A 27173-nucleotide genomic window follows, 5' to 3' on the forward strand; every position below is an offset into this window, starting at 1 on the left:
CAAAAATGCTGGTTAGTAGGAATGCCTAAAAATTAAGGGGGTTTTGATGCTGCTTTTTAAAACATTCAAGATAGCCCCGTATAAACAAATTTGAAGTAGATGATGGTTGCAGCTTCAGCGTTGTATGATCTGTCTCTGTTCATGAAGTGTGAAAAAGTTTATTAGGAATCACTAAACTAGTAACTGTGTTTGTGGTAAGAACCACTGTCATTTGCTCTAAAATATAAAAGTGATGGAATGTTCCGGTTTTAAATTTATCATGATACTTTGTTGTGGTGTTGGTATTTGGTAATGCAGTTAATCACATTCATTGCAGAAACAGTATGAACTGTCTTACTCTTTTCAGTAGGTTGGCTTTTGTCACTAGTGTTATTTTGATACTTCTGTGTTAGCTGTTTTGTAGTTTCAAGTAGGCATTGATCTGAACACTTACGTGACTGAACTATGCTATTAAATTGGGAGTTTGTAGGTATTGGCTAATTTTGTGCACTGACTCAAACATAATAAAATGTGTGGTGATTATTAAAATACATATGACTCTTCTTTCATAAATAAAACTTATTAACAGAGACTGTTTAGGATCATATAAATTTCTCTCCTAGACTGAGAATACCCAGTATCTGGTAAATTACTTGGTAGAATTAACTTTCCTACTATAGTGCTCCAGACTTCATTGTTCTGGCATTTCAGCATGGAGTTACTGTGCCTTTGGGGGATACTCACAACAAGAATGAAAGTTCCTACTTCTTAGGACCTAATATATTTGTAGTGGCCAAGACTGCAAAGTGGGCCTTATCTTTTTAAGGTATGATGGAGTTCTTCCATTACACTCCATAAAAGTAAGAAAATCTCCCTCATTTGTATACATATGTAGCCATCCGTCTAAGACACTTTCATAATATTTTCCTCAGCAGTATTTGATATAAGTAATTCCCTTAAATATCTTCCTTAAGAGCTTGATTCAAGTCATAGCTGTGTACTTGCTTTTGTGTAGATGAATGAAAATGCCTTATCTAGGTTTTATTTCTTCACGTGTTCCAAACACATTGATTACAAAAGTTTGCTTAGTATACAAAAATGGGGGTGGGTAGTGGGTCTTTTCCTGAAGATTTTCACCAAAAGTAAGGGTAAAAATATGTATGGCTACTAAGACCTTTAAGAAAATGTTCATAATTGTCTTGAAAGAGATTTGTCAGAAAAGACTTGAGTTTGCAGTGTATGTGTCCATGTAGGGTACTGAATGTGGTGTTCCTTTCTTCTGTGATGCTTTTTTTTATGGTTCTCAAAGTTAGTGTTTTACAAGTGGTTTAAGTAGTGGGAGAATGAATGTGACCTGAGGCTTGGAGTGGTATGTGGGGTTTGTAGTGTTGAAATCTACTTTTAAATTCTTGTGAGGCAGTATATTCAGCACAGAAATGTGAAAAGAACAGGCCAAAACCATTCCGTAATGGCTGTGTCGAACTGTAGTAGTGCTTCTCTTCAGATTAATATTTTCCTTATTTTTTGTGTTTGTATGCTGCCATGTTGTGAACTTAATGAAGAGTTTCAATATCATCTGAAACTTCAAAATATGATGATTTCTATGTACACTGATACGAAGTGTTAGTGACTTTTTTAATATATCAAAGTCATCTGGATATGCTTTACAGGTTTTCAGTCTTGCTTTTTTTTTATAAGTCTGAGCTGTTAAAAAGTGTGTGCTACAGCTGTCGTAGGCTTTATTACTAAGTTATTAGATACATTGATGTGATTATTGAATGAATGATGTTGCAGTACGTTTCTGGGACTTGCTGGCCTTCCTCTCAGGTAGTGTGATCTCTATGAGCTTGGCAGCTGGTTATTTTTTACATGGCATCTGAGTGTCTGAAATGATTTCTGGGGAGGGAGAAATGGTGTTACAAGGGTGTAAACTTTCAAGTTCTGGTAACTACAGCTTCTGTAGCTTGGGGATCTGTAAAAATTGATTTAGGTATTTTTCTTGACACCTTCTTTCAGCTTTGGGTTCTGAAGGAGTTTTGCAAGGGTAGTAATTACTGTTGTGTATGCAATATAAATCTAAATAACTAAAAGCTGTAAATGGCTAGTTGAAACAAATAGATATGTGAGTTAAATCAGTCTTGGCTATTCTTCTGTCATACCTTCTTTTGCTTTCAATATGGGAGTAGCAAAAAAACGTATAGTCGTATCAAGTAACGACTGTAGTGGGTTGATTTCCTCGCTGTATGTCATCTAGTAATCACTTGCTCCAAAGAGTACTAACTCTCATGGTCACTGGATATATCCTTATGTCTATTAATGTTGCAGAGTCTGGAAAAACATGGGATGAATTAAGATTAAAGGGGTTTTAATTTCAGGGTTATCCAAGCACACTAGAATGCTACAGCAAACATGTGTTTAACTTTAAAACAGAAACAACTTGTCTTCATTACTTCTCCAAAGGAAAAAATAAACAAATGTCTAACAGTGTTTGCAGCTACCTATATTTTGGCCATGCCTTGCTGCTTTCTCTCTTGTAGTAACAGTAGGGAGAGATCAACTGTTGTCACTGGTCTGTTTTTATCCAAATTGCTCCACAACTTCTGAAGCGTATTTCAGCAGCACATGGAGAGTGGGGGGAAGAGTCTTGCCTGAGAACCAGCACACCAGCTGGGCATTAATTGTTTTATGCTGTAAGGATGAAAGGTCTGGTATTTTAAAAATAATTAGATCCATTCCTGTATTCTAAAAGACTCAGCCAAAATTTAGCGAGTAAGAATTTTAGTATGCAGTTATCGTGGTACTTAAAAATAATGGTGGTGGGATATGGAGGGGCTTTTTTTTTTCCTTCATAGAAATGTTCTTTCACTGTGGTACATTTTCACATGCTTGTAAAAACACGCATCTAAAATTTGATATTTATTAGATCATGTGGTGCAAGTAAAATCTAAAATCTGGTGATTTAAGGATATTATAATAGTCAAACAGAACACAAATTTGGGACACACAGGATACAAGATTGGAATATCCTACCTGGAAGATGCTAAATTTTTTTTGAGAGGCGTGGGCAAAGAAGCTATCTGAGAAAATAGGCATGTCTTTAAGATGCTGAAAATGTTTTTTTCCAAGATCTATATTCAAGTTCTCTTTACAATGAGAAATAAAATAGCTGTTATGTTAGAGAATAAATAAGGGTAAGATTTCTTATTTACTGCATGGGAATTAGTTTGTAAGGGAGTATCTTAGTAGAAGATGGGGTTCTGCTAGAGTGGTAGAAGCACTCTTCAGAAGCGAAGATGCTTCGGACTTGGGCTGACTTTACAAAGGGGAGAGTTAAGAAGGAGAGTGAAGGCTTAGTATCTGAGCTGGGTGCATAGGAAACTGGAATGCTCAAGTGCCTGATGCATGTGCTGAGTGGCTTAAAATGAGAAGATGGCTAAAGACCACTGCTTGGTTTAAAATGTGGTTGCTTTATCCTAAAGAAGAAAGAGCAAGAAGTCATTTGAAAGTAGCAGGTTTGCTTACCTTTTTGCAACATATGTTTAAAGCCATTTTCTGCATTAAGAGAATGTGCTTTAAACTAACTTGCTTGCATCCTAGATGCTAGAAAACCTGTATCCCCATGAAGTGTGCACAATTGAAGTAAATAAGCAACTGGAGTAGGACAAAGTTATAGGCTGAGTTTGTTTTTTCATTTGTGGTTGGTTCTTGGGATAGGTTTTTTGTGTGTGTGCGTGTCTTGGGTTGGTGGGTTGTTGTTTTTTTGTTTTGGAAGGGGAGTTTTTTGGTTTTGTGATTATTTGTCTTATTTTTTTTTCCAGAAACACAGAACCAGATGTTTCTCTTACTGTGAGCTGAGAGACCATCACTTAGGTGTATTTCCTGTAGGCTCACTTGGAATTTTGGTTTGGGAACTGTGAGGGAAGAGAACATAGAAAATTATTATGCCAGTTTTTCATACAGCAATACCTACCTGCAAAAAGATTGATTTTTCTAACACTAAATGTGTAAAAGCATAAATAAATAGAAATAAAAGTTCAGAAGTGATACCAACAGTGACTAAAGGCTTCCCTATTCATAGGAATACATATTGTGACTTTTTTTTTAAGGAGTGTGAAAAAGGGGTAGGCAGACTAAGAAATACACTGTTTGTACTTGTTCTTAAAAAGATCTCTGTTGTGACTAGTGATCTGCTAGGACATGTGTTAGTATTGGAAATAGCAGTTTAACATCAAATAGTTCTGGTGGCTTGCACGAAGTGATCTAGAGTTTTTATTGGTGAAGACAGTCCATTTTTGTACATAAGGAATGCTTTGTATTTTTGCTTCGCAAAGTACAGTTGTTAACTAGAAAAGGTGCTAATGATTTGTATGTCAAGATCATCTGTAATTTAAGGAAATTTCATTTAATAGAATAGATTTGAGAAAGTATACTTGCAAACAACTTCATGTGGTTGATGATGAGTTTTCCCAGTTTGCTACATTTTCTAGCATCCCTTAGTGGTGCTGACTTCAGAATATTAGCAAAATTATAGAAAAATACTCTTTTTTTAGAATTTGATATTTTACCAGTAATGTGAAAGCCTGAATCTATGTTGTCTTATACTTCAGTCTTGATATGCTAAGAAATAAGAGACTGAAGTCTTCCAAAAGGAAACATAATTGGATTTTAATGCCCTCACTTAAAGCTTTAATGGGAAGACAAATTATTGAGGAAGGTAGCTGGTTCATTTGTCATAGATGTAGCCTATAGCTGTCAACAATGAGTAGCTGTACTCTGGACTACTGACTTTGGTAGATATTAGGACAATTTTTATGTAACCATGTTGCATTAGCAAATTGGATTTTTCTTACTTGATTTGTAAATATGATACCACCCGCTGTTTTTCCACAAACAGGTTATTCCTGGCAGAAGCATCACTGAGATCTGAATCCTGGAACTTGCTTTCAAGACCTTGAAACAAAGGACTTTCTAATTTGGGCATGGCTAATCGAGGAGCAACAAGACCCAATGGGCCAAATGCTGGAAATAAAATTTGCCAGTTCAAGCTAGTACTTTTAGGAGAGTCTGCAGTTGGCAAATCAAGTTTGGTGCTTCGTTTTGTAAAAGGACAGTTTCATGAGTTTCAAGAAAGTACGATTGGAGGTGAGAAATTTATCCTTTTAATTTGTTTCGTGTTGAGTTTATTTCATCATCGCTTTGGATAACCTTGAATGTAATGGCACTTCTAGAATGGGTAGTTGACAGCAGACCAAACCTGAGAGACCTGAGCCCCTTGTCTTTCATTGAGAACTATAACTTTCTAAGCTCAAAGTTGTATGCATAGTTTTAAACATTGGGCTTGATGGTACCATTAGTTGTGGATGGATGTGTGGCTATTTTGATTGTGCTGTCTGCTTAATGCATGAAATAACTGCTTAATACAAGTTAAGAACTTAGTTTCGGGGTGGGGGGAACCAACCCACAAACCTCGCCCCCCCCAAAAAAAAAAAAACAACAAAAAATACCAATACAGAAAACCCAAATCACTGCTCTGCTGTATCTTCCAAAAAGGTTGTGTTAACTGTGCATTCTGTCTTTGCTTTTGATTTGGGAGAACTTGCTACATTTCTGGATACACCTAACTTTGTTAGTAATCATAGATTTAATGTGCTGGTTTTAAACTTCTTGACTTGAAAAAAAAAGGTTCTGGCTACTAGAATAAAAAAAAATTAATAATTAAAAAAAATCTGTTTAACTGTCGGCAGATTTTATTTCCTCACTCCCAGCAGATTTCTTCTGCTATATTTGATGTTGAAGATGTTTGTGCTTTGAGCTGTATTCCTCCTTGGATAAATTTACTTATCCTAAAACTACCTAATGGCATACAGACTTTATTGATAAATATTCTCTAGTAGTGCCTGTTGCTGCTTGCATGAATCAGTCTGTTTCATAATATTTATGTGAAGCCCTTTCGGTGGCCTGTATGTTTCATTACTCATGAGCAGTCGTGGAAATGTAAAAAAAAAAATATACAAAGCTTGCAAGAATAAATACAAGATGAACTTCACTGCATCTTCTTTTTTTTTTTTTAACCTATTTTTAGCTGTTATGTGTATTTATTTTGCGTATCTGTCAGCTTAAATGGGGAACCCCTTTTTTTTCCTCCTTTAGCAGTCTTACTGGTACACACTTCTGGCTTTTTGCATTTTACAGTGGCTTTAGATAAGAGTTAGAGTGAAAGGTTTCATTATTTCATACAGCTATGTGGTAATATGGAGATCATTCTCAAAGATCTATAATGAATTAGCTTCCCAATATCAACACGGTTTTTAGTTGAAAAACATCTGTTAAAACTAAGTGAAATTGAACAAATTGTTCAATTTCAACAGGCTTCAATTTATTTAACCTCCTTTTTGTTTGTTCTTGTTTCAGTTCAGGTAAAACTAGGGATAATTCAAACACTGTTGCACACTTTAAAATTATGCAAAGATTAAACAAGAGCTTAAGTTCAACTTGAGATATATAGAGTTTAGTGCAATCTCTTTATTAACTTGTGCCTCTTCTATATAAAATAAAAACAAGGAAATACTGCATAATACAGCTGAGAGATATTAAATGGAGCAATGTTGGGATTCAGAAAAAGTTTGTTATAACGAAAGCTGTTGAACTCTGTAGCTTGTAGTTGCCTACGGCATAATTTTCTTTGTATACAGAAGGGCCTTTTAACAAAGAGAGGCTTATGTGCATTGTGCGTCTGAATAAAAACATCTGAAAGAGAGGGCAGTTAAAGGCAGACATGCTTGATGATGGTGGTGTGGTTTTGCCACTTCAGACAGTGTAGTAATGCTTAGTTGCTTAAGACAAAAGTATGGCTAGTAAGGATAGGCTTTCAGATAGTTAACACAGCTGATTGTCAATTTACTATGGCCTTGCAAGACAGAAGAAAGTTACTTTGTTTGCAGAAATTAACTGGCATTTTATGGTGGTTGAAATGTTCCTTTCAGCAAAAACACAAAGATGTCATAGAATAAACCCCTTGTTTTTATTTTCTTCTTGTGTACATCTCATCATTTGTGGAGCACTGGTACGTTCTTCTGTTGGAAAGAATGTCTGTAAGACAGATTCCACTTGTTAAACATCTTGACTGTGCCTTGGAGAAATAGAATATTGAGCTGGTTCTCAAGAGGAAGCCCTTAGTCATATGGTGGTTTGTCTTTATTTTGGATCTGGGCTGCTTAAGGAGCTACCAAGAGTAGCCTGTTTTACCAGTGCTTGGATATTGGTCATTTAGAGAGATTTATGATGATTTAACATTGGAACATCAAAGCCTTTACCTTCTCCAACCTGCCTATTCATCTGTGGTGGATGCTTATACTCCTCAAGCAGGAACACCTGACCACTTACAGCTAGTCAGCCTCTGTATGTGAGGTACAGTGTCCTTTATAAAGCAAGATTGACTTGCTTTTGGTTTACTGTAACAAGTTGAGTTGAAAGTTGCAGCAGTTTTTGAATGACTCATAAGCTATGATGCCTTGGAGTATGTGGAACAGGGTAACATCCCAGGTATGCAAGGGTTATGGGTCAGTGCCTCTTTAGACGTTTGATTTAAATCGGCCACAATTTGTCATTATGCTTAGTGATGACAGTTCCTAACTCAGCCAGGCAGGGGCCTTGGCATCTCATCAAGCCAAGGTCTGGAATTTGTGGAAGGAGCAAGAGCAAATCAGTCCACAGTATTTCACTAAATGTCTGTCATGACTGGAAAAATCACTCCAAGCATTTATGCTGGATTGCTCAAACTTTAATCTAAATTTTTGGAATTGTTTAATTTTCTGCTGTGTATGTACTATAACTGGGCAAGCAACATGACTATAAAGCAGGTAATCAAGACAGCTTGTCAGATAACTGTCATGCTTGTGTGCTTATTTTTAAACTTCAAAAGCTAAAGTAGAACAGACGGCTGAGTTAAAGGGTTAAGAGAACCCAGTAGAAGGAGATTCTTTCAGGTTTTTTCTTAGATTCTGCCTTAGTTTTGTAATACGGGTTTCTATATTGTGTGGGTACCCACCTTCATATTTCTCACACGTCCTTTAATCTGAATGGAAGATCTTTACTAGGAGTAACTGTTTGAAGACTTGGAATAAGTTGTCGGTTTCTGTAATTAGACCATTACTTATGGTAATGCATTCAGTTGTAGTGGCGATGCATGCATATTTGCCTCAAACTGTAGGCTGTCAAAATGATGCTTAAATTCCTGAGATCATTTGCAAAGTCAAAAATATGGCTGCTTTAAGAACAAGAACTTTTGAGAAGTGATTTTTTTTTTTTTCTCTTCCATACCCATTAGCTAAACTGGAGTTGTCAGGAGCTAAAAATCAAGGCTTTGAGATACTATTCAAGTAATGTAAATGTGTAGAACTGTAAATATCTGAACAGGTAGATTATAGCACGATGGGATGCTGTTACTGGTACTCTGCATAGTCTGTTGAAGTAGGATGAAATGTATGTAGAATACTTAAAGGAAGACTCGTGATTACTCTGATTCACTATTCTAAAAAAAACCCAAACCAATTGTTCCCAATTACCGCTTTCTTATGTCTTTAATTTGTGGAAAGACTGGTTGTTTAAATAACTGTTCTGTGTTCATCAGCTGCAGTCTATCAGCTAATGCTCACTTGAAACCTGCTGTGTTTTGATAATAGGCTTGAATTAAGGAAATCACTTGCATTGCTGAACATAATTTTGTATGAATATAGAGATATAAGTAGACTTCTGGTTTCAGCACCTCTGTCTTTTTTGTAGCTGCTTTTCTAACCCAGACTGTATGTCTCGACGATACAACAGTAAAATTTGAAATTTGGGATACAGCTGGGCAAGAGCGGTACCACAGTTTAGCACCCATGTACTACAGAGGAGCACAAGCAGCTATAGTGGTATACGACATAACAAATGAGGTAAGTACTCCCTCATGTGTGAGGGAGGCACAAAGGGGATTTGGAAGTTAGCAGTCTTGCACTGATCTTTCCTTAATTTTTCTTGCTGACTTCTGTGAATCAGTTTTGTCTGATTTTGTCTGTAATTTAATAGAATTGGTTCGATTGGAAGGGACCTTTAAAGGATATCTTGTCCAGTCCACCAGCCGTGGGCAGGGGTATCTCTCAGTAGATCAGGTTGTTCATTTCATATTGGACTATGTGATGCTAAATTGTGTAGATCAGATAGTTTCACTTTTTTTGGTAAAATGAGATTTCGAAACTTTCAAAAACCCCATAAGCCCTGTTCAGTAATGAACAGTGCTCAGTAGTGAGAAACTATTTTGAGACCCTTTCATAACCTTGATTCTTGTAGAGAAGAAATTAAAATTCCCATTTTCTTTCTTAACCACTTCTCTTTCTTTACTCTGCCTCCATAAAGATCTTTCTATCTTTACTTACTTTTTCAGCATTATCCCAGCTAAGCACACTTGAGGACTAAAGTAGGAATGTTTTGTTTAAACAGCTCAGTTGGCAAGTTGCAGTGTCCCTTTGGACAAAGGTAGCAGCTTTGCATTGACTTTTGGTTTGAAGTATAGATAAGAGATAGGGATAATAAGTGAGTACAAAAGCGTGGTAACACTGAGTTGCATCATTTTGCAATCATTAACAGGAGTCCTTTGCCAGAGCGAAAAATTGGGTCAAAGAACTTCAGCGACAAGCAAGTCCTAATATTGTAATAGCTTTAGCAGGAAACAAAGCTGATCTAGCTAACAAAAGAGCTGTGGATTTCCAGGTATGTACATAACTTCTGTTTATATAATAGCATTTTGTTGGAATAGAAAATAAACAAACCTAGGAGGAGCTTATATGCATAGCCTAGCTAGCTGTATAGAGGTCATGCTGTTAAATATAAATGTCAACTGAGACTAATTAGATTTTACATGCTACTGAAAAATCTATTTCTATACAAGTAATATGAAGCAATAGACTTTTTGAATAATTAAACTTGAAGAATAACTCATCTATTTGCATATCTTTAATGCTGATTGAAATTCTGTTCTTTGTGACCTCTTCCTATCTTCTACCTGAAATTACCAGTAACTAGATTTTCAATGGATGAGACAGCGGTAAACTCTCAGTGCAAACTGTTCTTGCTGACTTGTCAGCTGGGGAATTTTGATTATTATATGATACAAAGCTGATTTAATTTGCTTAACCTTCTTAGGCTATACAGTTGAAACAGTGTTCAAGATTTGTGCTTTTCATAGCATTTTTTTTTTTTAGTTTAGTGGATATATCTGTGCTTTCACATTTTATCTTCTGGGAAGTTTAAGCAAGTCATCAGAACATAACTTTCCAAGCATATAAAGCTTGCTGCTGGTGCTTCCAGCCCATTCATGATTCATTGAATTTGAAGTAAGATCATATTTATTACTTAGTTTATTCTCTTACAGTTTTAATCTGGTTTTGGTGTCACTGTATGAGATACTGCTATGTATAGTAATGAATTTTTTTGTAACTATAGGAGCTGAACTATGAAAGTTAGCAGTGCTCTAGGTATCTTTCTGCCAGAATTCAACAACTGTTATTTAATTTTATACTTCCGTGTCAATTTTTAGCACAAAGCTGTGTGATAGAAGACCTTTGTTTTGCAAAAAATTTGTGGTATTTAACAAATATCATACATACATAAAGTCAAATACATTCTCACAAATAATTACCAAAGTAGAAATACCTTTTACTATTTTTTGTACAATTACAAGAATAATATTTTTAACTACTCAGTTTTTTGTTAATGTAGCTTTATGGGCTCCTCAGGCTTGACAGTAATTTCTCTTTGCAAAGCACAGTTTAGATTTCTAGGTATTTGTTAGTGTGTTATTTCAGGTACAGTTACGTAGATCTTGGCAGATGTCACTTAAATGAATGCATATATAATGCTATAGATTTTTTTTCATCATAGGCATTCTACAGTTTAGCTTTTTTCAGCGCTCTTATTGAATGCAAAGGCAGTTACGTAACCATAAGAAGCTGGAGATTCTCAGCTGAATTGGCGAACAGGAAGTGGCAAAAATAGGAAACTATAAACTGTGTTTCAGATCAAATTCAGACTGAAAAGTATTTACAAGATATTTAATACTGCTTGTTTGTTTGATAGTTGTGCATTTCTGTCAGGATAATGAAACAGTTCTGATCCATCTGCCTCAGTGGTTGAAAGATTCAGGATAATTCACAAACTGCCTTCTCTCCCACATGATGATAAACTTTCTGGCATTTGATGGCACTTTCCAGAGCTTATTTGCTCTTTCTATCACAGCTAGTGTTCTGCATCAGGATTGTCTTTTTAATAAGTATATTTTTATTATTTAATTTTGCCTGAGATTTTTTCATCTGGATATTTTTAAGATGAGTAAGGATTTTTAAGATTGGATTTCTAAATGTTGAGCTGCTTGATGGAATTGTAACTTTCATAACTGATGAATAATGCATTGCCACACAAGTGTTTCAACAAACTTTCTTTAAAAATGGTATAGAAATTGTTCCTTAGTAGCAATAAAAGTACAATGTGTAATGACTGTGTGATTATTTTCTTCTTAATGAAGTAAGGCATTCTTATTCTCACTTTCAGGAAGCACAGGCTTACGCAGATGACAACAGCTTATTGTTCATGGAGACATCTGCCAAAACATCTATGAACGTAAATGAAATATTCATGGCAATTGGTGAGTTTATGAACAATCTGTGGATTAAAGGGAATTGTTTTCATGCTTTTTATACCATCACAATATTCCTAACCCAAGGTCTTTGTTTCTCACCCAAATTACTTCTGGCACTGAAGTTTCCTTAGGCCCTTTCATATCCTTTTTGATGTTTAGAAGTGTGAACATCTTCAACTTAGTTGAAGTACTGTTGCACAGCTCTTTTGTGAAGCACAAAACCACTTGGATTGGCTGAGATAGGTTACTTCTGAATTCTGTCAGCAAGTTCTATATACCTATTTTGATTTCATTATGAAAACTTGTACTGCTTCAAGTTCAAAGCTAAATCAAGCTTTAGTTGTTGTATACAGAAGCCACCTTTCCCATGGTATAGGTAAGCTGTGTAAAGCTATTTGGTTTTTTTAATTGTAAGATGTACTTGGCATTTGTTCAATTAATGTAAGAATATAAGTGAAAGTGTATAAATGTGCGCCTTTGATACGCTGTTTGCAGCAGATTCCACATGGCTTGGGATGGGTACAGAGTCTAGAATAATGTATCTTTTATGAGACAGTGGTAATTGAAGCTGGAAACATTTCAAAATGAGAGAATGATAATGGACTTTTTTTAAAAAAAAAAGTCAAGTATTCATTTTGGTCTAAACAAAATATTTGCAAAATATACTTTTGTGTTAAAATTTTGTTTGAATTCCAAATGCAGCTACCTGAAATCCAGAAGTTGTACCAAAGACAATAATGTGTGCTTAAATTTGATGTCCGAGTAAAGGACACTGCATATGAAAATTGAAGTTACTAGTATACTTATAGCGCTAACATAATCTTAGGGATTTCTGTAAAGATGCTAACATGTCATAGTAAGTATAAATTGTCAAGAAATTATGTGTATTCCATTGAAAGACATGAAATTGGAATTTACTGCTAATAATTTTTTCTAAGTGGAGGAAAAAGAAAGCATACATTTTTAGGCTTGTCACCAACCTATTTAATAATATTCTTAATCACAGTAATGGCTCTGCTACCAGGGAATAGCAATATGTAGAGTTAAATAACCTTATTAAATCTGTCCTGTATTTTGCACCACTATGACCTCTGTATTCTACTTCTTTCAGCATTGATCTCAAAATTAAATCTTTTTAAAGAGCACTTATCTTCTACTTTCCAGGGCAGTAAAGCAGAAGGTAATTTGTGGTGTTGGTTCAAACTTCCAGCAGATACAAATTAAATTATTGCTTTAGCAACACTTTATAACAAGTACTTCATATTAACTATAAATACTGGGGGGGAGAAGACATACCTGTGTGAGTGGAAAGTATATTTTTCTCATAAGGGCTCAAGATAGGCCTGCTCAATTACATTGTTCTGGTGAAATTTTAAAATGAAGCTCTTTAAGGGTGCACTTTGCATCTTGGTTTGTTTTTTTTAAAAAAAAACGCAGTAAAATTAATCCCTAAAATCTGATTATTTTTTTGTATTTGTTGTATCAGCAGTAATTCTTACCTCCCCATATTTTAATGAAGTATGCAAAGTAAATTTGAGAAAGCAATACCTAATTAGTGCCTGGGTCTTTTGTCTGCAAGGTTAGTTGTCCATGTGAGTATTCTTTCACATCAGTGGGTGAAATTCAGATTGTCAGTGCATCAGAACAAGATCTGTGCAGTAGTGGGCCCCAAAAGAAAATCTAATTGAGGATATAAGTATTGCATGAAACTTGGAATTGCCTTTTGAAAACATGGATGCAGTTCTCAGGACCATGTGTAAATATGATCTTCAAAAACGGGAGAAAAATGAAAAAGAACATGGATAGAATGGAGGGATACATGCTACAGTTGCTTATAAATAGCCCTCTTTAGAACTCATTCATAACTTAATTAATCTTAATTTACAGTTCTAGAATCAAAAAAGACAGTGCTATGATGGCATTTTTCTACTGGTGCTTTGTCCCTTTCTACTGTCAGCAGCTTAGTATCACTTGAACTCTTGGGGTCTGTCACAAAATTGTAGAACAGCCCTAAGTGTGTACTGTGTTGGTTATCTGGCTGTTACACTTGAGTTTTATTCCTTTTAGGAAAAGGTGTTCTTTAACAAGCTGGCCAAAGAAATTTGGAGTTGAAGCATGCAGCCAGGCTGTAGATCAGGCATGGTTGTTGGGTCTCAGTAGCATGGATGAGACAGCCCCATGGAAGTCCTTTATGTGGAACTTAGAAATTCTCTGGTGGAGAGAAAGCTAGGAAGAGCTACTGCTCAGAAGGGTAACGTTTGTCACCCTATTTTTCGTGTCAGGACTGAGGGGGGTATCCTGGAGCTACAAGGGCAACAAAGAAATTATCAGTCAATTGACTCGTAAGAGCTGAAGAAAAGACAGCTTGAAAAAGGCAGAGACTTGATCTAGTGCTGAGGGCCATTTTAAATGCAAATATTTATTCTGGCTAGAGAGTTGGGCAGTAGCTTGACCCATTTCTGTCTGTCTGCATTTTGTGCATTTTTAGTCTTGTATCTTTAGCACTAGTGTCCTGATCTTAAAGACTGTGTAGGTGGATTCCCACAAGAGCCATCGTTTACTGGCATAGCATACCTGAACAGATACACTTTACTGCTCAAGTTACTAATGCATTTCACTTGAAAATCATATATAAGGTAGTTAATCATTAAGAAGGTGTCATCTATCCTTACCAATACAGTGAATCAAACAAGATTTCATAGTGATTATATTGATATGGTTATAGAGTAATAAAGTGTTGACTGTGTATTCAGGTGACTTAATCCAATTTTAACTCTCCTTGTTTTGTTGATTTCATAGCAAAAAAACTGCCCAAGAGTGAACCACAGAATGCAGGAACCAATTCTGCCAGAGGAAGAGGAGTAGACCTTACTGAACCCACGCAACAGCCCAAGAGTCAATGTTGTAGTAACTAAAACATCAATTGCTTTAAACTGTTCTGAATATTCTTCTGCTTCCTAACTGTTAATAACCATGGAATTGGAGTGCTTAACCTGGCCCAGTACAGCTTCCAAACAGCGAAGAGACTTACGGTAATAGTCAAGTTCATGATACAGGGTTTTCTTTTGACCTAAATTTTTAACATGCATGTATCCACCACTGGCTGTAACGTTTCAGCAGCAGAGGAGAGAAGGAAGTGGAATAAACTTCCTTCAGTTGAAAGGTTTTAAAAATCACTTAGGGGTGTAGAAGAACTACTCTCCGTGGACCTGATTAGCCAGTTCCTTTAGCCTCAATACTGATTACTGTTATAACAAACAGAATTGGGACTTTTCATAATTCTGAATTGTGCTTTAAAACCTTTTTAGAAACAGAGTTTAAAAATTACTTAAACTTATTCACAGTATTCATGCAACCAGTTGTTTCTGCAGGTATCCACTGTTCAGTTATACATTCCATAGTTTAATAATTTAATTACAAATAATACTTGCATTAACAATTTTAAGAACCCTATGCTTGCAGGAAAGTGGAGTTTTAGTTGGTACACTGTATGTAAATTATATCAGTCCAGTTAGTTATCTAAAGGAATTAGCGATAAATCAAGTTTAACTTCATTTCTAATCTATTCAGAGGGTACAGACCAGTCAATTCAACTTTGACTTAGGAATTTTTTTTATTTTTTTTTTTTTTTCCCTCTACAAACTGTTAAGAGCTCTTCAATTAAAACCACAACAAACTTGGTGTCTGTGACTTCTTTCTTGGTTTTGATCCCTTGGTCAAACCTTGATTTCTTGGTTTTGGCTATTACAGTTTATTTTTCCCCTAAGGAAAAAAATAGTGCACTAATGATTATGTACATCCAGCTTGATTTTAAATTTGGATATTAATGTACTGTAAATAGGTACTCTGCATTGTAGTCTACATTTGTTTAATACTTTCTGTAATATTTAAGAGTTGCTTAAAGGTATACAGAATGTACAGTTACTTAAAGCTAACTTTTTTCCTCTCTAATCAAAGGGGGTTCTAAGTTCTTCCTTTATGGCTAGAACAGTAATAAATGATGCTCCTGTATCTGTAACATAAGTACTGCTGTCTGTCAGTAATGAACTTTGCAACTTTGTTTTCCAAAGTACATTTTATTTTGATCTGTCCAGTATATTGCACTAATTCTTTTAGTTATTTTCATTATATGAAATCTACCAAGTGTGTCAGAAGAGATGAATTAGTCTATTTAAATGTTGAACTGATAGCAGAAGCTTACTTGTGCAGATTTTAAATTTGCAGTAATCTGGGTTTAGCAAGGAAAATGGCAGTTCACCAGTGTTTAGTTTTATATTGAGGTGCTCAGGTTTGAATAAAATGGTTTAAAAAAAGAGGTTTTTGATTATTGTTTCTTACTGAGAATTTCAGAAGGTTTTATTGCATTTGCACAGTTCCAGACGAGGTGTCTGATTTACTATGTGGGTCAGCATTTAAGATGATTGCAAGTAAATTCATGACACAGATAAATAAAAGCTTGTATACCTATATATACTGTGGCAATCCAGTTATCCTATGATTATTTTTTAAGTGCTGAGGTAATTGGGTATCTTATCACACCCATTTAGAACTACCATCAAAATAGTAATATACATTGAACCTGCAGCTACTCCACTCTTTACCAGTTGGTCACTAACGTAGCTTCCTGCATTGTCATAGAGTGTCTCAGAGGTGCCTCTTCCTGCAGTTTGTGATTCGCAATTAGGCAGGTGTGTGTTTGTGTCCTCTTCAAACTGCGGTGGTGGTCTAGAACCCACTGATGATACGGTCATTAGCAGCTTTGGCCTTGCAGGTTTGTCACAAAATGTCTTGGAGTCCATTTTTTCTGCCAGTTGTGGACCTGAGTCATAATTAGATAGGTGTGCTTTTGTATCCCTGGGGAGCTGGTTGATGTCTTTAGACCCTATTGCCAGTATGTTCTCTCGCAGCTGTTTATGGGTGCAACTTTGAGCTGTTGCACAAAAAGCATTGGTGTCTGTTTCTTGCTCTGCAGCCTGTGACTGTGGCTAAAAACTGTTACATAGATGAACTTCTCTGTCCTCAAACTGTTTCAGTTCTTCAGAACTACTTTGTGCTCTAGAATCTGGCTGGTTTATATCTCTGTTCCATGAATTTACTTCATTCTTACTGAAAAGAGACAGTTCTGGATCAGGTTGTCTTTTTCGTTTTTTTTGGTGGTCATCAGTTTCCTAAGAAATTTCACTTTGCAAATAGTTCCTTCTAAAATGTGAGTGTGTGCTTTCAAAATACTATGGCTGAATGAACTAATCGAGAGTTTTGGATTCAAAGCTGTATATAGCAGTGTAAAATTTTTAGTACCTGAAAATAATTTGGACATCGTGTAGAATTTACAGTTTACTAACATGATGCCTTAAGCCTTTTCCCCAGTTAAGGGACACAAAGGAGCAAGAGTTCTCATGGTCATAAGAAGCCAAGGACTAACTTCTTTCCTTTAGTAGGGATAGGTACTTTAGCTTTCCATCGACACTGTTGAAATCTGCAGGATGAGAATGAAAAGTCTTAGAAACTGTATTGCTGCAGGTGACTAGTCTTGTCAAACTTCAGTGCAGAGCATAAAGGAAAGCAGCTCTGAAACAAAGTGCTGTATTGTTTGACATCCTCTATGACTATGCTGGGAGATCATTTTTGCTTTAGAGGAGGTTACTGATCTGCTCCCATGTGTTGGCATAAGGACAAAAGTGATGTCTTACAGGAGGAACTTGAGTGGGATGGCAGATTTCCAGACACTAAGCTGGCTTCAGTGTGTTCATTTATATTGTATTTTAATACCATCTGGCTAGACTAGGGCACAGATCTCTTGAAAAATATTTATAAGTAGGCACTGCTTATACAGTAGTTATATTTCTTGGGCAGTATTGGCATTGTCTTATGTACGAGAATGCTAAATGTAGTCTGCGAAGGCAGATTTCTCTGGGAGGTAATTGAGAATATCAAAATGGAGAACACACCTTTTTCAGTAATTATAGAGTGTAGATGCCTTAAGTTATACTATGTGAATGTTTCCTTGTGCTTACTCTCTCTTTCCTCTGATTTTGTTTGTGGAGAGCTAGGAGAGTGTCTAAAATTTCCTTTGAACCCTTGGAGTAAGACCACCAGCTATAAACCTGACAAAGGGCATAATATAACCCATGTGGAACAATTTCTATAAGGAAGAGTAAAATCTAAATACTTTTGGATGCAAGTCTCTTTTCTGCAAACCAGAGACAGGGCAAAAGAATTGACAAAACTTAGCTGACCTGTCAATGTGGAACTAAATGAAGAAGACAAAGTTGGCCAATGCCACCATCTCCTGCTCTGCCTATCTGACCATTCTTTTCAGTTGCTTACCCGGTGCTGAAGGAACACAGTTATACTTCTGTAAAAAAAACATTCCTGAGGGGTGGGAAAATGGAGCTTGATGTTGTATAATTTTTCTTTGATGTAATAACAGTTGGAAAATTAAGTGTATTAGATCAAATAAATGTGTATTAGCAGTGGTTCAAAAATGTGGACTTTAATCATAAAATGTTTAAAGTATCTCTTACCAACTGCAAGCCTTAACTCATTAGCAGAGATTGAGTTTATGATATCTTTTATTGCAACCAGCATAAAAACTTTATCTGGGAGGGAAGGAGGGAAGCTGGTAACTAGAACCAGAAAACTCTGGGTGAATTCTTTACCAATTTTTCTTACCTTTATCTTGCCTTTCAAGCTCATTGTAATAAAAGCAGGTTGCTTTCCCAATAAGATGAAAACATGCATCTGAAAACATTCCCACTTTTTATATGACAATATTATATTCCATTAAAGGTGTGACTGCATATCCTGAAAGAGTACCTGAGCTAGTGCTAAACCACCAGTTTTGGTACCTGTAGCGAAGTTCAGGTAGCTGCAAAATTGGTTGGTTGAGGTAGAAAAAGAATTATCATAGCAACAAGCACTGGGACAAGAGAGAGTAAGGGGGAGCGGGGACAAACCAGTTAGGTGGTTCAGGGTCAGTGCACATTCAAGCTGGTTTCTAGTGTTTCTCACACCGGCAGAGGGTTGCATGTTATTGTTATTAAAATACACTTTCTTCTGGAATAAGTTTTTCCAAATATGGAATATGATTATTTTTTGCCTCATGAAAAAAATGAAGCCTCTCAAATGGTTTTCACTTTCCCCACTGATTTTTGACCCTCTTAATTTCAGTCAAATTCATATGAAGAAATGTGAAGAAGTCTTTCAGGTTTTGTGAATGCACTCATCTGAGAAGGGAGTGCCCTGCTGCAGTATTAGCACGCTCCTTAATAACGCTTGGGGGGATGTGATAGAAAAGTATTACAGTGCTGGGCATGTGTTTCAGCAGAGACTGGAAGATGCTACAGAATGTAACTACAGTTAAAATACAAAATCATTTGAAACTATTCACCAGCTTTTAATATATATATAAATACATATATATTCTGTATAAACTATATAAATATATTTATTAATATATTATATAGAATATTAATATATATAAAACATATTCTGCTTCTATACTCCTTTATGGAATAGCAAGCATTTTGCTTGTAATCTTACAGCTGTCTAATGTACACAAGATAACTGGTAACAAAAATCACCAAATGGGAAGATACAATGACTAGGGTTGCTAAGAATTGCAAGAGCTTTATCTACTGTTGCCTGCAGCAGGGCTGGGTGGAGAAGCAGTATCAGTGTTTCTGATTGTAATTAATAACTGATTTTCCACACTATAGAAGGGCAAAGCAGAGTTGTACGTCTCATGGAAATAGGTCTTTGTTGAGAACAGTAAATAATAACCAATTCCTGTTTCAGAAATTGGCAATTGAGAACATCCCCACAGATCATGCTTCCAGTTTGCTGGTAGCAAAATGTAGTGGCACTTAGTCTCATGAAATAAATGAATAAACATAATATTTTAAGCATGTTTCATTGACACAAGAGATTTATCAGATCTAAAATAATCTGATTTCTGATAACTGTCTTTCATGTTAGTAAATTGACTTTACTGCTAAACTCATTTACTGAGGCTACTCATCTAATAAGCTTAAAACTTATTGTCTGATACCAATATCAGTTGCAAGGGAATTTGTCATGTCTCCTTCACGTTGTCAAGTTAAAGCATTTGCTCCTTTTTATCTCCAGCTATCTACTGCCAGCAAATCTCGGTCTTATTTTTTCTCCTGTTATTTGGTGGAGGAAAAAAAATCCTGGTGTGGAACGTACATATCTTCCAGCTATGGGCCATAAACCCGCAACACCTTTGGCTGTCCTGGCTAATGGGCTGTGTGTTGTTTTCGAAGTGTCTTCTTTCTTTTTCCTCAGTGCCATCTGTCTCTTTGCTGGGGATTCCTTCTGCCAAGCAGGTAACTGCTGAACAGCCACTACAGGGAACTTTGGAAACCTCATTCGTTCCCAGCGGTAAAAGCCTATGCATTCTCCAGAAGGGCTTGGCATACGCTTTGTGGATCCATTCGTAAGTATGGGTCTCGTCGTTGCCTGGTTTATCAGAGAAAAATCTCTTTCTCTCTGTAAGCTGCCCTGATCAGTGTGGCACAAGAATCTAGAACTTGCCGTTTATCCTTTCATAGGAGGAAGCCACTGGTGAAAGCTGGTCTAGAAATAAAAGTTGAAGCTTTGCTGCAACTGTTTGCAGCTGCCACACCATGAAAGCCATCAACTAACCCCCCAAAACATCTGACCTATTTCCATAATTGTCAAGCACAACAAACCTGTCTTCCTTGTCTCCCTGTCATGCGGAGTTTCTGTCTTAGCAAATTGATAATGCATTTATTAAAGAATTATTTATTTTCGTAAAAGTACTAGGATTGTTAATACTAGCAAGATCACAATATGATGTGGGAGTGTGGTTATCCGTAAAGAATTCAAATGAATAATCTTCTGCTTAATGTGTCTCAATATTTAGGAATCTGGATCAATTTTGAAACTAGTTCGTGTCTCTAAGCCAAAAGATTTTTGTTGTCAGTCTTCGAGGGTTATCAAAGCCTAGTAAAATTAGGGCTTTGTAGGTTCTTTTATGATAAAGAAGGTGGTATCGGATGTATAGTTTGCTGATATGGAGAGCAAGAAACCTAAATGTGCTTGGAATCTATAATTCTCATATATAATTGTGACCTTCTCCAGGTCATCTTCCTCATCTCCACAGAGTTCAAAATCAGGTGGGTTTGTTTTGTCCTGAGATTTTTACTCCTTTGTTATTCTATAGAGGAGTTGAATATGTGAAGAGTTCTCATATTTTCACATTTTGAATATTTTATTATTGGGTCATACTATGCTACCTAAGCTTTTTCTCACTCTTATAAAGTCTGAATTACATCATTGCATACTAATGCATATGTAGTCAAGAAACTGGGAAATGTGAGATTATAAAAAAAATAGTAACTAACAACTATGTTAAAAATCAGTAAATTCAGGAAGTGAAAATTTTGGAAATACGAAGTTCACAACAATTTAGATTATTCTTGTACCTAATAAAGTTTCAGTCATTTCCTCCTTGTGATTCAGTACATACCCCTATGCATTCACACTTAGAACTGTGAATACAATATAATTCCTCATCACCTTTTGTGTGTCTACTTACCACTTTCCAGACACGGTAAAGGGTAAACCCTGCCTGGGAGGGAAAAAAAAAAAAAAAAAATATTCAAGATTAAGATTAAAAAAAAAAAAGTACCAATTTTGCATGGAAAATATGAGATGGGGCCAGAAGCATTGGTATATCTCTTTAATCAAATCACACTCTGATTCCCATTGGTTTTAGTGGTGAGCTTTTTAGGAGTCAGAAAAAAACCCTGTTTTACACCATTGTATTTAGACACACAGATAAATTACATTTATGTGGACAATTTTCTATTGTTTTTCTTGCTTGCAAGAGATAGATTTCTCAATGTTCATGTTCGTTTAATGTAGGGTGGATTTTGAATGTGTCAGTTTCTCAATCAAGAAAGCATAATGAAGAACAAAAGTATTATCAAATGGGCCAAGTGTTTGACCTTTTTAGGTCTGTGGGAAACACCCCTGCTCCTTGAACTGTGAGACCTGCGAGTAGCAGCATGCTCCCTCTGTGTTCTCCAGCCATCAGGATGGAAGGAGAGACATGCTTTACAGCACAGCTCACTGAAGAGCAGTGCAGTTGAAAACATGGAATCAAGGCCAGATACTGCCAGGGCCATCATAGGGTCTCCTCAATGCAAACCTCTCTTCCCCTTCTGCAGCCAAAGCTAGTATCCTCCACCTGTTCCCATGCACCTCCTTCCTCCTGCTTTAGCTCCTTGCTCCAGTTTCCCTTTCCTCCCCAGCTCAGCCTCTCCTCGCTTTAATTCCTCGATGCTGTGCTACTGTTCTTGGGTCTGGCACCCGGTGCTACAAAGCCAAGAGTCAGAACTACAGAGCAAGTCCTGGCAAGGCACTCTCTGACAGGCCTGCCGGTGCAGAGGGGGCTGCCTGCATTTAGCACCTACAAGCTGGCATGTCTCCGCTCAGCACTGGGAAACTGATGCTGCTTTTTAACTATGCTCTGGTTTGGATACATTTACAATGATAAAAGGTGCACTACTGATGCCGTCTCAGCCAGATCTCCAAGCCCTAGCTGAAAACATGTCGTTCTTGGAGAGATTCTCTATAGAATAGCTATTAGCATTTTGGTTTAATACATACAAAACAACATATTTTCTAATAATAGAAACAGCTAAAACATACTGCCTGGCATTTTTACAAGTTATTCTGCTTCAGGCTCAGAAAATTTCTGTGTGAGCAGTTAATATCTGCAGAGTTATAAGTTACAGAAAACGTGAGGCACTCCTATTTGTAGACAGCACTGATAATTCTACCTGTAGTTTGAAATGGAGAAGAAACCTTGTAAACATCAATGTTGCTAAGGCAGCAGATGAAATTGATTGATAGTTTGAATTGCTGCTCTGTCCTATAATATGATGTACAGCTAAACCTTAACAGCTGCTTGCACAACATCCTCTTCCCCCTAGATCATCAGCACATGACACGCGTACAGGCACTATAATGACAGAAAATCCTGACGCCGTATGAGAAGCTCGGCTTGCTAGCCAATACATCATCTCTCTACTGAGTGTGAAAATACATTGTTTTTATTTAAGTTCACTATGTTTATTTCAGTGTTTAGTATTTATGTGCCTATGGATGAGAAATATCAGACAAAAATGCATATATTATAGGTTTTTATCATACTGTGTCTTCAGAGATTTCTGACTTCAGATTAATCTTTAACTGCTGTTAATCCAGCACCAGAGCAAATGGTAGTGGTTTAGCAGCAGTACTATCCCACAGCCACATTGCAAGAGTAGCCTTTGGTAATTTCATCCTGCTTCAAACTCACCCTTTTTCTGGGGCTCTCTCTTTACACTCGATACTTAAAGTAACTATTTTGCAACTGTTTTCTGTTACAGGGTTTCGTCTGGGAAGTGTATTTTCTTCTGTTCATCAGCTGTGGATTATGAGCATTTGGGTTTGAATGCACGCTCTTTTTATCCGTGATGACAATTGTTTCACAAAATTCTGCCAAAGACAAAGCCCCAGCCTCCTCCAGCCCCAATTAATGTGTCTTAAAGAACAGGCTGCCTCCAATCAATTATAATTATAGATCAATTATAAATTTTTAAGAAGAAAATCTCTTCTGCAGAGGATACCTACTGCAGTATTAGCAGAGTCACTTAAAACCCCCTTATGATGCTGTAACATGCCTTGTCCTTGCAGAGCTGAGCTGGCAGGTGGCTGCAGCTCTCAAATCCGCTGTAGGACCAGTTTATGGGAAAGTTCATACCTCCACAAGAGGTGAGCATGGGTCTCTTCTAGAAATGCTGCACCACTTCAACGGGGCAAGGTAAGGTGGTACATGATTTAAAAAACAGCAAAAATATGTTTGCATAGGTCCCTTCTTTATTCTACATAGTTTGAGAATGGGAGATGGCACGAATGTTTTCACTGTTGTCATTGTGATGGTGCATTCAGGCCTGAGAATAGTTAGGACTAATACACACATTAAAATCTGGGAAAGTGTTTTTTTTTTCAGTCAGCCTTTTACCTATTAACCCATTTTAAACCCTCCTTGGATTAGAGGCAGGAAATTGAAACTTTCAATAAAATGTTAGTTGATTTCAGTAAACTTAATCCTTTACACTCGCATACCTTATAGATGTTTATATCTCTTAAGTGGGTGTAAGTGCTCACAAATCACAATTTCACAGCACCAAAACAGTCCTACTTACTTACAAGGTGTAAATAACCAGGATAATATACATAATAATTAATGTAGAAGAACAAGATATACTACAACTCTTCATTGCAATCATTTTGCTTACATTTATTAAAAGGGCAGCCCTGATACTAATTTTTTATAGTATGTACACGTTGTTATATTAATCACTGAAAGCCTTGTAAAAAATAAAACATTTCCCTTGTTAATTTCTTACGAAGCAGAAGGATTGTTCTGTATTTCCTTCTCTCCTTGCATTTCCCTCATAAGAAACAGATAAGAGACTTGCAAGCTTTTCGCTGTCAGGTTAGAGGATACAGTGAGATAATGACAGCAGAATACATGAAGCTAAAGCTCTCTCAGCCTCAGAGAGCTAAGAAAATTCAGCTTTCTAGCTCACTGCAGTTTCTCTGTGCCTATTTAGGGAGCCAAAACCCAACACTGTGTAATGTTCTGAGCTGAAAATAGAAGCAGATCAAAAAAATTAGAAGATGTAGAAGAATAGGGAGCGAACCACAGTTTGAGACTGCGTATGTTTTCAAGGAGGGATACATCATATTTACTCTTTGTGTCACAACAAAGAGCCTCTTGGTAAGTTCTTTGTCCTGCTCCTAGGAAAGGGAGGCTGCTCTGCCTCTGCTGTACACTGCCCTGTCTGTAAAAGGGGCAAAGCATGATGCTGCAGACCACGGGCTCATATGGCAGAGGATACCATCACTCCAGTAAGCCTTTTGCAGTTTGACACTACATTCTCGTTTTTTAATTAGCAAAGGTGCCACTGAGCTTTGAGGATGCAGGGTCTGATTTGTATCCAAACAGAAGAGTCCCTTATGCAGTCATTTATCTTCCTCTGACACGTTGTTTCTGTCTCCACCCAGAGCATGCTTCTTCCTCACTTACAGTTGTCACAGTCAGCACTTAACTTACACAGTCTCTCATCCTGAGCTCCTTCCTCTGTGAGATCTGGTATTATTATTGCTTATTATTTGCTACATACTTGTGGTCTCAGAAAATGATGGCTGTTACCGCTGAAACCAGCACAGGGAAGATGCCTGCCCACCTTCGGGTGACAGGAGGCAAAGAAGGGCTGTGCCATGTAAAATGGAGGTCACAGTCTCCCTGAGCTTCTCATCACAATGTTATCAGCTAATACATATGAACAGCCCTCACTGCTCAAATTCTTGCTGAATGAACATTGACTTCTTTGCTTGTCTTTCCCCTCTTCCCTGCTTTACCTCATGCCTCAGTCAGCACTTCCCTCTAGGTTCTCCCCTTTCCCATGTGCCTGTGATGCCACAAGACAGCTTCATTGTCTCCATGTGTTCATCCCTGCTTCTCTTCCCCTGATTTCCTTCCTCTCTCACACAGTTAGCACCTCCTCTGCAAAACTGTTTGAGAATGCATCACTCCTGCTTACCGAAACCATGGCAGTGACTCTTGGCATAGCCGGGACTGCTTCCCTGAGCCGCACTGTGCCTGATGCCACCAGCCCCTGCCAAGCAGGCGCCATTTGCCGTGGTGCAGCTTGACAGTGCCCTGCAGTATGCCCTGTTTTACATGCTCACCTTTGGCCAGAGCAGCAAACAGCTAATATGTGAAACCCCTTACACAGCCTTCCTTAAGCTCATAATAAGATCTCTGAAAAACTCTTCACCTGAAAACCCAAATTCATTTGCTAGCCCAGCAGCCATGCTCTACACCTTCCACCAGTTCAGCAGAGCTGGCCCTCTCATCCTCCAAAACCAGCTGCAGAAGGAACAAGACATCTCCCAAGTGACTCAACTTAGGTGTGCATAGTAGCCTACTTACTGTATCCCCAGAAGCACTGCCACAGCTTCAAGGAAGTCTTGTTATGAAAGGTGTGGGAAGAGATAAAGATGAACCTGGTGAGTCACAGGAGCATGCTGGGGGCAGAGCCTGCCTTCAGGACTTGGGAACACTCCCACCTCTAAGACCTGGTAATAGGCAAGAAAGAAGGAAGCAATTAATAATTAAAATAATTGTGGAATAAATTAGGATAATTAGTATCCTTATTTATCTTCCTAAGTGTTGTCCAAAACTGGAATCTTGACATTCCAGGCCCACCAGTTTTGTGTCATTCTATGAAGTGGAAGCATTCCCTCATTAGATGAGTTATAATCTGTGGCACTGTCTGCCTGGGCAAAGGCGCAGCTCCTCAGTTGGAAGGATGCATTGAACTGGGAAATGGGGGGAGCAAAGCAACGGCAAAAACATTTGGCACTCCAGATATTTTGCACCCCTGCCCAGTAGATGGGTCTGTCTTGGTGGGCCAGAGGTGCCAGTTCATAACCCACTGAGCCCATACATAGGGCAGACAGGCTGTGAAGCACTGAGCCTGCTGGGCTTGGCATGGGAGAGGAGGTACATGAGGTTTTGGGATCCACAAAGAGAAAGCTGTGGCAGAAGATGGGTAAAGATAACATAACTGTGCCTCCTGCACTCTCCTCCCAGAGACACACTAACCCCACAAGCCCACATCTGGGGTTGCTGCTGTGCTCCTGAATTTCCTCTGCTTTTTCCAGTCACACCACAGTTACAGTTGGCCTAAATGAAGGGTTTTAACCTGTTTAGTCCTGCAGCTTAGCCACGTGGTTAGTAGTCTTGCATGCAGTTGTGTCTCTAGTTCTTAGGACTCCCAGGTGCTCTCCCACACCAGTATGGGGAGGGCCCAGGATTAGCTTGCACAGTCAGATGTGCTTAGGCCAGTGTAACTTCATCTTACAGAAATGTAAGGTATTTCCTATGCAGAGTTTTATTGCCTAAACCAGTGTCATATCAAGGGTGCCCAATCAGCAGCTATTTGGGTGCAGGTAGCAGAAAGGAAGACACCCCTTCCCTCCCACTCCTGCCAGCTGAACCTGTGCCAGTCACCCAGGGATCTATGAGGCTGCCAGCACCAACCAACCTGCCCTACACTGGCATGGGGTGGCTGGCAAAACCCCCAAAGCACAGCCAAAGTACACTAATGGGGTCCACAGAATTGCAGGGATCTCTGCCATGTGTTAAGTAACAGGAAACAGAGAAAAAGATGTTAGAGAAATAATGTGGGGAGGCAGAAGAGAGAAAAAGTAAGGGCAAAATAGGTAGTACATCCCATGTTTGCATGAAGCAATCTAGAGCTCTCACTACCACAAAACAACACAGTATATGCCTACATAGTGATTTCAGATGGCTAAAGAACTTTAACAGGCAGCTTCTGAACTTGGCATACACAGTTCACATTGTACTGGCAAAGGCAGTAAATTCTCTATGCTGCATGAGCCCAGCCTTTAG

General features: G+C 37.6%; 2 protein-coding genes and 1 long non-coding RNA gene across 3 annotated transcripts; 1 reads left to right on the forward strand and 2 right to left on the reverse strand.

Moving 5' to 3' along the window:
- The first annotated feature begins 4852 nt into the window (after positions 1 to 4852).
- Positions 4853 to 18135, forward strand: RAB5A (RAB5A, member RAS oncogene family). Its single transcript, XM_061464923.1, has 5 exons — positions 4853 to 5121; positions 8761 to 8912; positions 9604 to 9726; positions 11563 to 11656; positions 14450 to 18135. Exons 1-5 carry the CDS (start codon positions 4959 to 4961, stop codon positions 14563 to 14565), a joined length of 648 nt encoding a protein of 215 aa, XP_061320907.1. The 5' UTR covers positions 4853 to 4958; the 3' UTR covers positions 14566 to 18135.
- Positions 16156 to 22725, reverse strand: PP2D1 (protein phosphatase 2C like domain containing 1). Its single transcript, XM_061465103.1, is given in 14 exon segments — positions 16156 to 16849; positions 18499 to 18518; positions 19859 to 19916; positions 19918 to 20151; positions 20153 to 20219; positions 20222 to 20283; positions 20285 to 20330; positions 20333 to 20532; positions 20534 to 20624; positions 20627 to 20687; positions 20689 to 20742; positions 20744 to 20827; positions 21234 to 21266; positions 22660 to 22725. Coding segments are annotated over 14 exon segments (1770 nt in total).
- A 1372-nt stretch (positions 22726 to 24097) lies between these two features.
- On the reverse strand, positions 24098 to 26153 carry LOC133275129 (uncharacterized). The gene is made up of 3 exons (XR_009745405.1): positions 25689 to 26153; positions 24443 to 24530; positions 24098 to 24337 (listed from the first exon to the last, which is right to left on the reverse strand). It is a non-coding gene; the product is annotated as an uncharacterized LOC133275129 (long non-coding RNA).
- Positions 26154 to 27173: the final 1020 nt, after the last annotated feature.

Source organism: Pezoporus flaviventris, unplaced genomic scaffold, assembly GCF_033815535.1.
Source record: "Pezoporus flaviventris isolate CSIRO_AGI_PZ_B2104156 unplaced genomic scaffold, CSIRO_AGI_Pfla_v1 ptg000037l, whole genome shotgun sequence".
NCBI lineage: Eukaryota > Metazoa > Chordata > Aves > Psittaciformes > Psittacidae > Pezoporus > Pezoporus flaviventris.